The 14,424-nt window shown below is 43.5% G+C and overlaps 1 protein-coding gene across 1 annotated transcript in view; it reads left to right on the top strand.

Moving 5' to 3' along the window:
* The first annotated feature begins 356 nt into the window (after positions 1-356).
* Positions 357-14,424, top strand: part of GALM (galactose mutarotase) — a 61,100-nt gene continuing 47,032 nt past the window's right edge. Inside the window, exons 1-2 of the mRNA XM_047782255.1 lie at positions 357-783; positions 9,611-9,765. Coding sequence (XP_047638211.1) covers positions 594-783; positions 9,611-9,765 — 345 coding nt within the window. The 5' untranslated portion in view covers positions 357-593. The remainder of the gene's footprint in view (positions 784-9,610; positions 9,766-14,424) is intronic.

Here is a 14,424-nt window from a genome sequence, read left to right as displayed (position 1 = left end):
TGCGCAGAGAAACCTGCAATTATTTACCCCTTCTCTTAATTACTACTGTAATTCTTTCCCTTCTGGATCAAAGAGTTAAAAATCAAAATTCCACACACAACCTCCCACATTTCCACCCCCCTCCCACTCTTCCTAATTTTAATCTCTGCATTTTCCAGCATTTTATCTGAAAGTCAGTCACGATTAATGAACAGATCACTGCACGTTGAGAACCTTGTGCCAGAAAACGGGGTAGAATCCAGCAGACTCAAGATTTGGGTTTAGAAAGACTACAGGCCCCAACATGCAAGTTCCCCTTTCAAAGACTACCATTCCCAACATGCAGTGCAGTCAGGGTTAGCAAAGGAAAAGAACTGGCTGGAAATTCCCAGCTTAGTAGGAAATTTTGCCTTGGTGCCACCCTCAGGCAAAGGAATGATTTCGAAAGGCCCTGGAGGATATTTTTCGCAGAAGTGGTCACTCCCTAAATCCCGGCAAGGAAGGGGAGGAGTCTGATCCCTGTCCCTCCCCTTCTCCGGTAAACTTCTGTCGCTCTAGGTTTGGCGGCGCGAGTTCGAGGGACCTGGAGCAACTACACACCCCAAGCTTTCCTAATGGTTTCAGTTACAAGATCCGTGTTTGGAGACCTCCCCTCGGGGGCAGGGACGGTGGAAAAGTTCCAGCTGCAATCAGACCAGCTGAGAGTGGACATCATCTCCTGGGGCTGCACCATCACGGCCCTGGAGGTCAAAGACAGGCAGGGCAGAGCCTCAGACGTGGTGCTTGGCTTTGCTGAATTGAAAGGTGGGTTGGATTCCGCCCCGGGCTGCGGAGGGGCCCCAGGCCCCTCCGTTAACACCGCCTCACACTGGGGGCTCGCGCTGCAGGGATGCGGGGCCGAAGGGAAGTACGGAGGAGTGCTTGGATCTGACTCACTCACTGTGTCGCGATCTAATGTTTGGAAAAAACGAACTGCTGTAGGACTTGGTCTCTGGTTGTACATTCAGGCCTTTGTCTTAATTTTTAGAAAGTCAGTTGAGGGTAAAATAAAACTGCAGCAACTCTGGAATGATCTTTGAACTGCTTGATCTCTGAGGGTGAGAGAGGAAAGTGCAGGCTGGAGGGGGTGTGGCTCCCAGTTCTTCTCTTGTGCCCTTTTTGAAGAAGGAAAAAATTAAAAGACATGCGTCTTCTACTTCCTTCTTGTTTAGATTCTCTTCGAGGTCTGGTGGTTTCAGAAATGCTCCATAACATAAGCTCAGCAGGTGCAAACAGCTTATCTGCTTTCCTCTGTGGGTACAGTGTCCTGCACCCCTTGGCTGATCAATACCCATATTGTCAAGAAAAGAGTCTCTTTATAACTGGGATGGATTTTATTTTGTGGGAATCTGCAGGCAATTAAAAAATGTGTTAATTCATTCAGACACTGTTGAATCAGTTATCTGATCAGCGAGAAAGACAAGGTCCCCACCCTCATGGAAATTGCAATTTATTTTTTAATTTTTTTTCCTTTTTTTTTTTTAGGGCTTCTTCTGAGGCATATGGACATTCCCAGGCTAGGAGTCGAATCAGAGCTAGAGCTACACCACAGCCACAGCCATGCCAGATCCAAGCTGAACCTGTGACCTACACGACAGCTCATGGCAACGCCAGATCCTTAACCCACCGAGCAAGGCCAGGGATCAAACCTGAAACTTCATGGTTCCAAGTTGCATTCATTTCCATTGCACCACGATAGGAACTCCAGAACTTGCAATTTAGATGTGGAGATAGACCTTAGCCAAAAAATTGCACAAATAAATAGTTACAATTGCACTTTGATCAGGGCAAAGGAAGATGGACATAGTGCTTGCTATTTCTTGGCACACCTGAGTAGCTAGACAGAAAAGGAGGTCTGAAAGTTGGCAAAAGGCAAATGCTTGAGAATTAATTCTCTGCTCCTTGGTAGGGGCTTGGACAAAATTTGTAAGAGAGGAGGTTTGGGTTTTCCTTCAGTGTCTGGTTCTTTAGATAGGTAACATGGCTCATGGTTGGAGATCAACAGAAAATTGAGAGTATTGGTTTTCCCTTAAGAGACTGAATTTGGCTTCCTATTTCCTTAACAAAATATATCACGAGTATTCCTGAGGATTATATTCCTTGCCCTCTGGTTGATTGTCTTTAGCTGCTTTGGAGCCTCCACAGCTTGGCTTGGAGAAGATAACATAACCTTCAGCAGAATTTCTTTTGTAATTTCAGCAAGTTTATTAAAGGACGCTCACTAGTAGGAAGCTGCAGGGGTGGGAAAAATCAGCTTTACTTCCCCTTGCTCTCCACATCCCCTTCAGGTGTTCATATCTTCTGTCTTCAGAGTCAGAAGGCAAGAGAGTTGACAAGTGACAAGAGTCTTTTTTTTCTTTCGTCCGCGCCTGTGGCATGTGGAAGTTTCCCTGGGCCAGGAATCGAACCTATGCCACAGCAGCAACCCTGACCACTGCAGTAACAATGCTGGATCCTTAACCCACTGCACCATAAGAGAACTCCAAAAGAGGATTCTTTAGAATCATTTTTTGCTGAGTCACCTCTCTCTGTTAGAAGCATAACCGTCTGCTAAGGCCAAAACAGAATCACAAAGAGATAACTTGACCAGTATAAAATTGCCCAGTGGAGTTGAAGGAGAATTGGAGAGAGAACCTAGAATTTCTGAGCCAGTAGAGCATTGGAGATGATAAGCTTTGATCAACTGATTTATCAGCATATTAACTACCTCCCCCCCCACATATGTTACACACACACATTCATACACACACTTCCTAATCATTTTATTCCTTTTTTTTTTTTTTTTGGTCTCTTTAAGGCCGCACAGGTGGCATATGGAGGTTCCGAGGCTAGGAGTAAAATCTGAGCTAGGGCTTCCTGCCACAGCCACAGCCACAGCAACTCATGATCTGAGTGGTGTCTGCGACCATAGATCACAGCCAAAACGGGATCTTTAACCCACTGAGTGAAGCCAGGGATCCAACCCACATTCCCATGGATCCTAGTCAGGTTGTTAACCGCTGAGCCATGAGGGGAACTCCCAACTCATTTTAATTCTGATGTAAGAGTCACATAGATCTTTTTAAAATTAAACTATACCTGATTTCGCAATTAAAGTATAGCTATTCACAAGCATAGCTGATACTCCATTATGGTATATCCCAGGAGATTGAATATAATTCCCTGTGCTATACAGTAGGACCTCATTGCTTATCCATTCTAAATGTAATTGCATCTACTAACCCAAACTCCCAGTCCATCCTATTCCCTCCTCCCTCCCCCTTGGTGACCACAAGTCTCTTCTCTTGTCTGTGAGTCTATTTCTGTTTTTTGTTTATTTGTTTGTTTTTTATGGCTGCAACTGTGGCATATTGAAGTTCCCGGGCCACCTCTACTGCAGCTGGGGCAATGCCATATCCTTTTAATCCACAGTGCTGGGCCGGGGATTGAACCCACGCCTCCACAGCCACCCCCTGCAGTTAGATTCCTAACCCATTACCACAGCAGGGAATCCCTCTTTCTGTTTTGTAGATGGATTCATTTGTACCATGTTTTATATCGTCATATGAATCTTCTTTTTGGAATTCATATGAATCATGTGCCATGATGACATGGCACCTGGGAAGCACCAGTTTCTTTTTTTTTTTTTTAATTTAATTGGAATATAGTTGACTTACAAAGTTACTTGTACAGCAGAGCAAGTCAGTTATACATATATATATATATATCCATTCCTTTTGGATTCTTTTCCCATATAAGTTATTACACAGTATTGAGTAAAGTTCCCTGTGTATACAGTAGGTCCTTGTTATCCATCTATTTTATATATGGTAGTGTGTATATAACAATCCCAACTCCCCACCACCACATTTCCCCTTTGGTAAACATAAATTTGGTTTCACAATCTTTGAGTCTGTTCCTGTTTTGTAAATTCTATTGTTTCATTTCTATTAGATTCTACATATTAATGATATTATATGATACGTGTCTTTCTCTGTCTGACTTACTTCACTTCACCTTATTTCCACGTCCATCCATGTTGCTTCAAATGGCATTATTTCATGCTTTTTTATGACTAAGTAATATTCCATTGTATATATGTACCGCATTGTCTTTATCCAGTCTTCTGTTAATGGGTATTTAGATGTTGCTTTCATGTCTTGGCTATTGTAGATAGTGGTACGTTGAACATAGGGGTGCATGTATCTTTTCAAATTATGGTTTTCTCTGGATATATGCCCAAGAGTGGGATTGCTAAGGTCATATGGTAGTTCTATATTTAGGTTTTTTTTTTGGTCATTTCTCGGGCCGCTCCCATGGCATATGGAGGTTCCAAGGCTAGGGGTTGAATTGGAGCTGTAGCCACTGGCCTACACCAGAACCACAGCAACACTGGATCCGACCCGCGTCTGCAACCTACACCACAGCTCATGGCAACGCCAGATCCTTAACCCACTGAGCAAGGCCAGGGATCGAACCCGCAACCTCACGGTTCCTAGTCAGATTCGTTAACCACTGAGCCACTGTGGGAACTCGTATATTTAGTTTTTTAAGAAACTTCCATGCTGTTCTCCATAGTGGTTGTGCAGCACCGGTTTCTTATTAGGCATACAAGTGCCAATTTTGTGAGGGCATTAATACAGTTGTCTCTGTGAGTCTATAAGTCTTGTGGGAGCCTAAGTGAAAGAAAATAATATCCCCAAATGTTCTTCATAGGGAGAAAGAAAATAGATCCCCTCAGATTACAATGGTCTAGCTTGTATTGATGGTATTGCTCTCCATGTCATGAACCTCTCTTGAGAAAGTTGAATAGCATTTTCTTACTGGGATGCATCACCGGCGCCATTAAATGCCAGGTCAAATCAAAACATCTAAAATATCCTAGGTGCTAGATTAAGACAGACATTTTCAATCCTATGCTATAATTTAGATAATTTAATTATTTTAAAAGGAGCACAAGTTGTTTTCAAAAGAGAAAAAAGCCTTCAGAATATCAAATAAAGGCTTTTCTTTTTCTTTCTTCCCCCCCCCCCCTGCTTTTTAGGGTTGCACTTGTGGCATATGGAGGTTCCCAGGCTAGGAGTCAAATCAGAGCTGTAGCTGCTGGCCACAGCAATGCCAGATCCAAGCTGTATCTTGGATCCAGCGTTGCTGTGAGCTGTGATATATGTCGAAGACGCAGCTCGGGATCCTGCATTGCTGTGGCTCTGGTGTAGGCCAGTGGCTACAGCTCCAATTCAACCCCTAGCCTGGGAACCTCCATATGCTGCAGGAAATGGCCCTAGAAAAAGGCAAAAAGACAAAAAAAAAAAAAAGACTTCATATGTGTCATTACAGGAAGCATAATTGTCTCAATCAGAATAGTGTGAAATAGTGGTCTGCTACTTTTTTGATCAATTCTAATCTATTAAAGCCCATGTTGGATAACTGAATCACTTTGTTGACAGCAAAAATTATCACAACATTGTAAATCAACTATACTTCAATGAAACTTTCAAAAATGAAAAAGTAAACAAATAAAACCCATGTTAAGTAGTTCCTACTGTGGAACAGTGAGTTAAGGATCTGGCCTTGTTTCTGAGGCAGCACAGTTTCAATCACTGGCCCGGGAACTTGCATGTGCCATGGGTATGGCCATAAAAAAAAAAGAAAAGAAAACATGTTACGAAATTGGTGACAGAAATTGTCTTTAAGAAGGACTCTGGGCAGTTGGGGTACAAGGATAGGAAGGAGGCTTAATTTTCACTGTATAGTCTTTTAAAATGTCTGAATATGTAAGTATTATATAAACAAACTGAGGTAAATAATTTAAAGCAATTAGATGACAGAGTAAGGGGTTATCTTAATATTACCATGCCCCAAAGAAGTTTTGTTTTGTTTTGTTTTTTGCTATTTCTTGGACCGCTTCCTCGGCATATGGAGGTTCCCAGGCTAGGGGTCCAGTCGGAGCTGTAGCTGCCGGCCTACGCCAGAGCCACAGCAACGCAGGATCCGAGCCACGTCTGCAACCTACACTACAGCTCACGGCAACGCCAGATCGTTAACCCACTGAGCAAGGGCAGGGACCGAACCTGCAACCTCATGGTTCCTAGTCGGATTCGTTAACCACTGCGCCACGATGGGAACTCCAAGAAGTTTTGAGCCACAGGGAAGAGCTAAACATGGATAATCCCATGAGACATGGTCCTTTTGTAATTGCCAGGTTAGATGTGAATGGGCTCCAATTTCCCAGATAGATTATATAAACTACTTGGATGATGGCCGTGACTGGAAGTCAGAATTGTTCAATTTCTCCCTGGGAAAATGAGATCTGTAGAATTCTGAAGAGGCAAATCATATGATCTTTTAATTATAGGCTACAAAAATCAGTAGTGCCTCCTGTGAGATTTTTTCTGCCATTTTTTGTACTGAAAATACAAAAAAATGGCAGAATATTTCTAATGTTTTTCTTTCTTTTTTCTTTTTGTTTTTTGTCCTTTTAGGGCCGCACCTGCGGCTTATGGAGGTTCCCAGGCTAGGGGTCTAATTGGAGCTGTTGCTGCCGGCCTACACCATAGCTCACAGCAACACTGGATCCTTGACCCACTGAGCAAGGCCAGGGATTGAACCTGCAAGGGATTGAACCCTCAACCTCATGGTTCCTAGTCAGATTAGTTTCTGCTGCGCCGTGACGGGAACTCCTTTTTTAATGTTTTTTCAACTGCTTATTCCACCTGCAGTCATTATGACTTCTTTCAAAACCTGTGATGAGAATATTTGCTTATAAACCACAGGTATAAATAACCTACCTATACAATCAATGTGATTCCTTCCCCTTCATCTTCCGCCAGCTACCACCAATGCCCAGCTATTACTGCCCATGAGAGAGAGCCATTATGGAAAGATTAGAAAAAAATAAACTTAGTGCTTTTAGAAAACTTAAGTTATAGGAAAGGGTGGAAGGAAAAGTGAAGGGTTTAGGGGCTGCAGTTTAATATTACAGATGCCCAAGAGTGTCCTTTTAGGAGCATCGAGGATTCCTAGTATGTTTTTTTTTTATTCTATCTTTTTTTATGGCCACACACACCTGTGGCATATGGAAGTTCCCAGACTAGGGGTCAATTGTGGTAATGTTGGATCCTTAACCCACTGAGCAAAGCCAGGGATCAAACCCGCATCCTCATGGATACTAGTTGGGTTCTTAACCTACTGAGCCACAATGGGAATGCATATTTTTATTTTTATTTTTGGCCGCATCCACAGCATGCAGAAGTTCCTAGGCCAGGGGTTAAACCCATGCCACAGCAGTGATAGTGGAAGATCCTTAACCTGCTGAGCCACCAGGGAACTCCTTTTTATTTTTTTCTTCTTTTTGAGGACTCCTAGTTTAAATCTCTGCTTTGTCCCTTAAAGCTGTGTGACCTTGAGCAAGTTATTAACCTCGCTAGACCTGTTTCATCACCTGAAACAAATGGGCAAATATTAAACATGCTGTTGGCTGTGAAGGCATCTGACTATAGTGAACAACTAATAATTTTAATCTCCTTTCCCTCCTTTGCCCCCAAATATCTTCCCTCATACCCCTTGAACTTTTAATTTCACTTTGTTAACACTGCAAAAAATGGCATGGATATTCATCTGGGACAACCAGCAGCCACTTAAAAATATATAAAATGTTTGGAATGCTTAAAGTGCTTGTCAGTTAAACTTGTGTTTGTTTTCCTCGAAAAGCAAAAAGAAAGTCATTCAGGGTATGGCGGTTTTGACTGAGAATTGTGGGCAATTTTATTTGAGACTTTGTGGCACTCTTGCTAAGATCTGAGCTCTCTAAGGTGGGTGTCACAACTGGGCCCCTTGGGATGTTAGAGGAGTGGGAAGGGCCATACCCTGTGGTTAAGCATTTACATATATGTATGACTGGGTCACTTTTGCTATACGGCAGAAATTGGCACAACATTGTAAATCAACTATAATCAAGAGAAAAGTTACAAAGCAGTATGTATAGTTTCATTCTCTTTATGTAGATTGTATATATGCTTGTGTATTTGTTTGTGCTTATATGTAGTTAATTTGAAAAACAAAAACAAGCAATTGGAAGAGTATACCCCAAACTCTTACCAGTGATTATCACTGGGAAGGAGAGGGGTTGAGACGTGAAGGGGAGGGCTTCCATGTTTTATTCTTTATTAAAGTTACCAGATTTAGCAAATAAAAATATAGGACACCCAATTAAATTTGAGTTTCAGATAAACAATGAATATGTTTTATGTGTATGTCCCATGTATGATAATAATATGGACATGCTTTTGCTAAAAATTATTCACTATCTGAAACTCAGATTTAACTGGCCATCCTGTGTTTCCTCTGAAAAGCCTACGCTCTCTCTCTCTCTTTTTTTTTTTTTTTTTGCTTTTTTAGGCCACACCTATAGCATATGGAGGTTCCCAGGCTAGGGGTCAAATCAGAGCTACAGCTGCTGGCCTATGCCACAGCGACACCAGATCTGTGCCATGTCTGTGACCTATACCACAGCAACGCCAGATCCCTAGCCTACTGAGTGAGGTCAGTACTTGAACCCGCATCCTCATGTTTACTAGTCAGATTCGTTTCCACGAAGCCACGACAGGAATTCCTGGAAAGCCTACTCTTTATACTTGTGTACTTAATGCTCATAATAGGATATTTTCATGCACTAATTTTATGTTTTGTTTTTGTTTTTTGCTTTTTAGGGCCATACCCGCAGCATATGGAGGTTCCCAGACCAGGGGTCAAATTGGAGCTACAGCAGCCGGCCACAGCCTCAGCCACACCAGATCTGAGCCTCGTCTGTGATCTACACCACAGCTCATGGCAACGCCAGAGCCTTAACCCACTGAGCGAGGCCAGGGATCAGACCCATAACCTCAGGGTTCCTAGTCGGATTTGTTTCTGCTGCGCCATGATGGGAACGCCACTAGTTGTATGTTTTTTTAAAAATCAAAAGAAAAAGAAGCATAAGATAGTCTCTTTTCAAGATCACACAAAATATAATTTTTAGTTAAGAAAATTGACCTCAAAGCAGATTACAAAGCATCATGTATGTGTGAAGACTCCAGTTTTATATAATAAGAAAAACACTTGGCAGAGTTCCCAACTGTGGCACAGTGGGTTAATGATCCGGCTTGTCTCTGTGGAGGTGCTGGTTCAATCTCTTGCCTGATGCAGTGGGTTAAGGATCCGGCGTTGCTGCAGCTGTTGTGTAGGTCACAGCTCTGGCTCAGATTTGATTCCTGGCCTGGGAACTGCCACATGCGCAGGGGCGGCCATGGTGTGGGGGTGGGGTGAAGCACATACACACATATACTAAAAGATGGAAGGATAGACCTAAGAATATTAGCAGTCGTTTTACCCTTGTGATGACATCAGGATGATTTAAGTTTCTTCTCTGTGTTTTAGAATGTTCTTTTAAATGTTCCTAAAGAACATGACTTGCTTTTGGAAGGGGAAAAGGTCATGTGCAAAACACCATTTTTCCTTGCCTCCTTGCCATTGTGGGTATGCCCAAGTTGTTAGTCCCTGCAGTTTCCCTCAGAAGAAGTGGTGTCCTCATCTTTGCTTTGAAGTTTTACAAAACAGTCATCCCCTGTCCTTGCAGAGTACCTCCAAAAACATCCCTACTTTGGAGCAGTGGTTGGCAGAGTGGCAAACCGAATTGCCAAAGGAACATTCACATTGGATGGGAAGGAGTATAAGCTGGCCATCAACAACGGGCCCAACAGCCTGCATGGAGGAGTCAGAGGATTTGATAAGGTGAGTCACCTGGCACACTTCACTAAGTACCTCGAAGCACACCTTCTATTTTCTAGGCACAATTCTAGGCCCTAGAGCAAATGCATGGTAAGGTTATTGAGGAAAAAAGCTGCTCCTGTGGTTTGGAGAAGCAGATGTCCTGGCTCTATTCCAGAACCCATCCTTTTCTAGCTCATCTGACTGTAATAAGCAGGGGAGCCCCAAGTGAAAGGATGACAGCACTTGACTTAGAAAAAGCAGGGTACGCCTTTCTCACAGTTTTGGGATCAGAGAGTTAGGTTGCCCTTAGGCACAGAAAAGTGGGTTAAAAATAATACCCACCACTTGCTGCTCAAGGCATTTGCATGTACTGTTTCCCACTCTTACTGGAACCCTTTATTATCACCAAGTGAGAAATCTGAGGCTCTGAAAGACCACCAACTCCTAAGTTGAAATGCCTGACCCAAAGCCCTCATTCCTGTACTACAACTGCTGGTGTCCTCCATGGCTGCCGTAGGTGCCCACAGACCAGTACACGCCTTGTATCTGTCTATGAGCCCCCTTCTCACATCCAGGCCTACCCTTCCCCTCAAGCGCCTCGTGCTTCCAAATCACTTCAGATTCTCTCCAGTTCCCCCTTTCCATGTTAAAACTCCATTCCCCAGGTGAATCCCTAGAAAACAGCTTCTAGATAACAAATAGAAAAAAATAGCTTCTTCCTGAGGTAGGAATGTCTGGCCTCCTGATTCCCAGCTGGGTGGGGATCTGCAGGGTCATCCCAGTAACTCTCGTACTTGTCTAATTTCTGAGAGATATTTTGGTACTTAGCTTTCCTTTAAATTATACCACCCAGGTAATTTCCTAGAGAAGAGCCAGAGAAGACAGAAACATGTATGGCTGTTAAGAAGCAGAATTTGGGGAGTTCCCACTGTGGCTTAGCGGTAACAAATCTGGTAACAAATCCAACTAGTATTCCATGAGGACAGGGTTTCAATCCCTGGCCTCCCTTGGTGGGTTAAAGATACAGTGTTGCTGTGAGCTGTGGTGTAGGTTTCAGGCACAGCTTGGATCCCACATTGCTATGGCTGAGGTTGTGGCTGGCAGCCGTAGCTCTGATTCGATGCCTAGCCTGGGAAATTCTGTGTGCCTTGGGGGTACAGACCTTAAAAAAAAAAAAAAATCACAATTTCTTCTTTTCTGCCTCTTATCACTGCCTGTCCTGTTGAAGGAAGTTGGTTACTCTCTGTTTCCCGTGCCCTACCAGCTTCCTGTCTGCGGCTTAGAGCCAGACTTCCCAGTATTCCCTTTTCCTCCGTGATGGGACTCCTCATGCCCAGAAGGCATGAAGGCAGAGGGTAGCCTTTCTCCTGGCAAAATTAGGACAGAGGTTCTCTGGAATATGTCAGGTCCATGGGTAGACCTCAGCCAGAGGAAGTTAGGCCCAGCTCTGTTTGGCCAGGGGTCTTCAGAGGAGCTTCAGCACCTTGTTTTAACTTGGTCCTGCTGCCTCTGGTCCACTGTTGTATTTTGTGTGGTGTTGCTTAATGGGTATGCCCCGTAAGAAGAAACATAGCAAGACAGTAAGGATACATGTCCTTCAATGCAGTGTGTCTGCTGGGCCACTTCTTTGAATGCTGGAACATAATAGGATGGGGATCCACTCCAGCACAGTGAGAGCCAGACACACAAGTAACAGTTAAAGGCAACAAGCCCCATGATACGGATGCTGAGGGTATGCTATAGGAACTGGGTATGGACAAACTAATAGCAACTATGGAGGCAGAATTTGAACTGCCCTTGAAAAAAAGAACACTTCATTTAGTAATTGGATGCTGGAGAGAATGGCTGTGTAACAGCCTGTAGAGGGGTGGGGAAATAACTGGAATATAATTATGGAGCTATTGAGAGTTTTTGGATACTAGGGGTTTGTTTCTGTTTTTATTTTGTTTATTTGGCTGCATCTGAGGCATGCAGAAGTTCCTGAGCCAGGGATTGAACCTGCAGCGCCACAGCAGTGACAACACCGGACCCTTAACTCGCTGAGCCACCAGGGAACTACAGGGCACTGGGTTTTCATGTAGCAACATGAGCAGTATCACATGAACTTTATTTTGGGTTGTATTCGATCTCAACAACTACTGAATGATTACTAATTTGAAAGTACATGTTTTTCTATTTATAAAAACACATTTTTTTTAAAGATGAAATTTTCAACACTTTTTTTTAAAAGATGCAATTTGAGTAAACTGACAGGACTAGAATTGTAAGGAGATCTTGAGATGCAAATTTGGAAATTTTCAGGAAATTTGGAAATTACAAGGTCAGAGAAATCCTCACATGAATAGGAATTATACTTTCCACAGAATTATTCTTACCTGATAAAATTGGTTTATACAAAATCTTTCCGTTGTATCCTTCCTCTGAAGGAGAAAAACTAGGTTGCAAATGAAGACTATTTTATTTCAAGTATTTTATTCCTAAATTTTCCATTTAGGGGATTTCTTTTCCTTTCCTTTTTTTTTTTTGCTTTTTAGGGCTGCACCCATGGCCTATAGAGGTTCCCAGGCCAGGGGTCAAATTGGAGCTACAGCTGCCGGCCACAGCCTCAGCCACACCAGATCTGAGCCTTGTCTGTGACCTATACACAGCTCATGGCAATGCCAGATCCTTAACCCACTGAGCAAGGCCTAGGGATCGAACCTGCAACCTCATTTTTCCTAGTTGGATTCATTTCCGCTGTGCCACGATGGGAACTCCTCTTTCTCTTTTTTAAATCACACACATACCAGGCTTTATATTTTAAGTGTCTTAAAAGTTCAATATTTCCGGGAGATAATTAGGGTGTAAAATTAATTTTTTAATAAGGTCAGTGAATTTGTTTCAAATATCAGCTGCTTTCACTATAGGTGAAGGCAGAGACCTCTGTTCCCACTGGGCTTCCCTTCCTGGCAAATGCAGTCAGTGAGAGAGAGCCAGGCCACGCAGGAGTAGATGGGCAGAGCCTGGGCTCGTGGGCTGTTCTTGTGGCCTACAGAAGTTATGATCTCCCAACTCTATTTATTTATTTATTTATTTATTTATATTTTTATTTTGTCTTTTTTGGAGGGGGGCCGTACCTGTGGCATGTGGAGGTTCCCAGGCTAGGGGTCGAATCGGAGCTGTAGCTGCCAGCCTATGCCACAGGTACAGCAACACCAGTTCCGAGCCATTGGCTGTGCACATGGCATGCAGAAGGTCCTGAGCCAGGGATTGAACTCTTGCCATGGCAGTGACCCATGCCACAGCAGTGACAATGCTGAATCTTTTCATTTTTTTATTTTTTGTCTTTTTAGGGCTGCACCTGCGCATCTGGAAGTTCCCAGATTAGGGGGTGGAATTGGAGCTGTAGCTGCTAGGCTACACCACAGCCACAGCAACACTGGATTCAAGCCGAGTCTGTGACCTACACTGCAGCTCATGGCAATGCTGGACCCTTGACCTATTGAGCAAGGCCAGGGATCGAACCTTCGTCCTCTTGGTTGCTAGTCAGATTCGTTTCCACTGAGCCATGAGGGGACCTCCCCAACTCTATTCAGAATGATAGTGTTTGGCCTCAACTCTGCTATTGAAAATGAAGACTGGAATACAACATTCACTTAAAGTAAGATGGGGGATAGTATAGACTGTCAGGCTACATTTGAAACCCAGCTCTGTCACTAACTACATATATGACTTTAAACACGATTTTTTTCCCCTTTAAACAGTTGCATGAAATGTGAAAGGGTTCTACTCCATCCCCTGGAATGTGGGAGGTGGAAGTGGGCAAGTTAACTGCGCTGAACTCAATTTTCTCATCTGTAAAATTGGAGTAATTATATTAGCTGGAGCCATGTGAAATTGCCAGTATTCAACAGTTTTGACCTACAAAGATGGTAATTTCATTTGGTTCAACCATATCCTTACCTTATATAATGGTTTGTGTAAAGCACCAGGTCAGTGGCTGGTGAGCGCCCAACAAATAGAGGTCTCACGTCTGCAAAGGATCCCTTTGCTAGTGACCCGAGAGCACCCTGCAGGAACTGGGGGGCCACCTCATCCTCTGATGGCATAGAATAAGGGAGCAGGCTCAGGATTAGACCGCTTGATTCAAATCCACTGTCTTACTAGCTGTGTGACCTGAGACAAGCGATTTATTCTTTCTGAGCCTCCACTTTCTCATCTTTAAATGAGGGTAATGGCACTACTTTAAGTCAGCCCTCAGACAGATAATATAGCGTCTGCGAGTTTCTAGCAAAGTGCCTGGACTCATAATGGGCACTCAATAAATGTTGATTTTCCTTCCTCAAGTGTAATTTTGAAGCCTCTAAGGCAGGAGTAGAGAGAAACTGCTGTTAATCCAAGTTTTTTTTTTTTTTTGTCTTTTTGCTATTTCTTGGGCCGCTCCCGCGGCATATGGAGGTTCCCAGGCTAGGGGTCGAATTGGAGCTGTAGCCTCCGGCCTACGCCAGAGCCACAGCAACGCGGGATCCGAGCCGCGTCTGCAACCTTCACCACAGCTCACGGCAACGCCGGATCGTTAACCCACTGAGCAAGGGCAGGGACCGAACCCACAACCTCATGGTTCCTAGTCGGATTCGTTAACCACTGCGCCCACGCAAGATTCTTATTTCTGTTTCCAAAAGTAAAAAAAAAATATTTAAG

Source organism: Phacochoerus africanus, chromosome 5 (assembly GCF_016906955.1).
Source record: "Phacochoerus africanus isolate WHEZ1 chromosome 5, ROS_Pafr_v1, whole genome shotgun sequence".
In the NCBI taxonomy this organism is placed as follows: Eukaryota; Metazoa; Chordata; class Mammalia; order Artiodactyla; family Suidae; genus Phacochoerus; species Phacochoerus africanus.
This window is presented reverse-complemented; position numbering and strand designations above follow the sequence as displayed.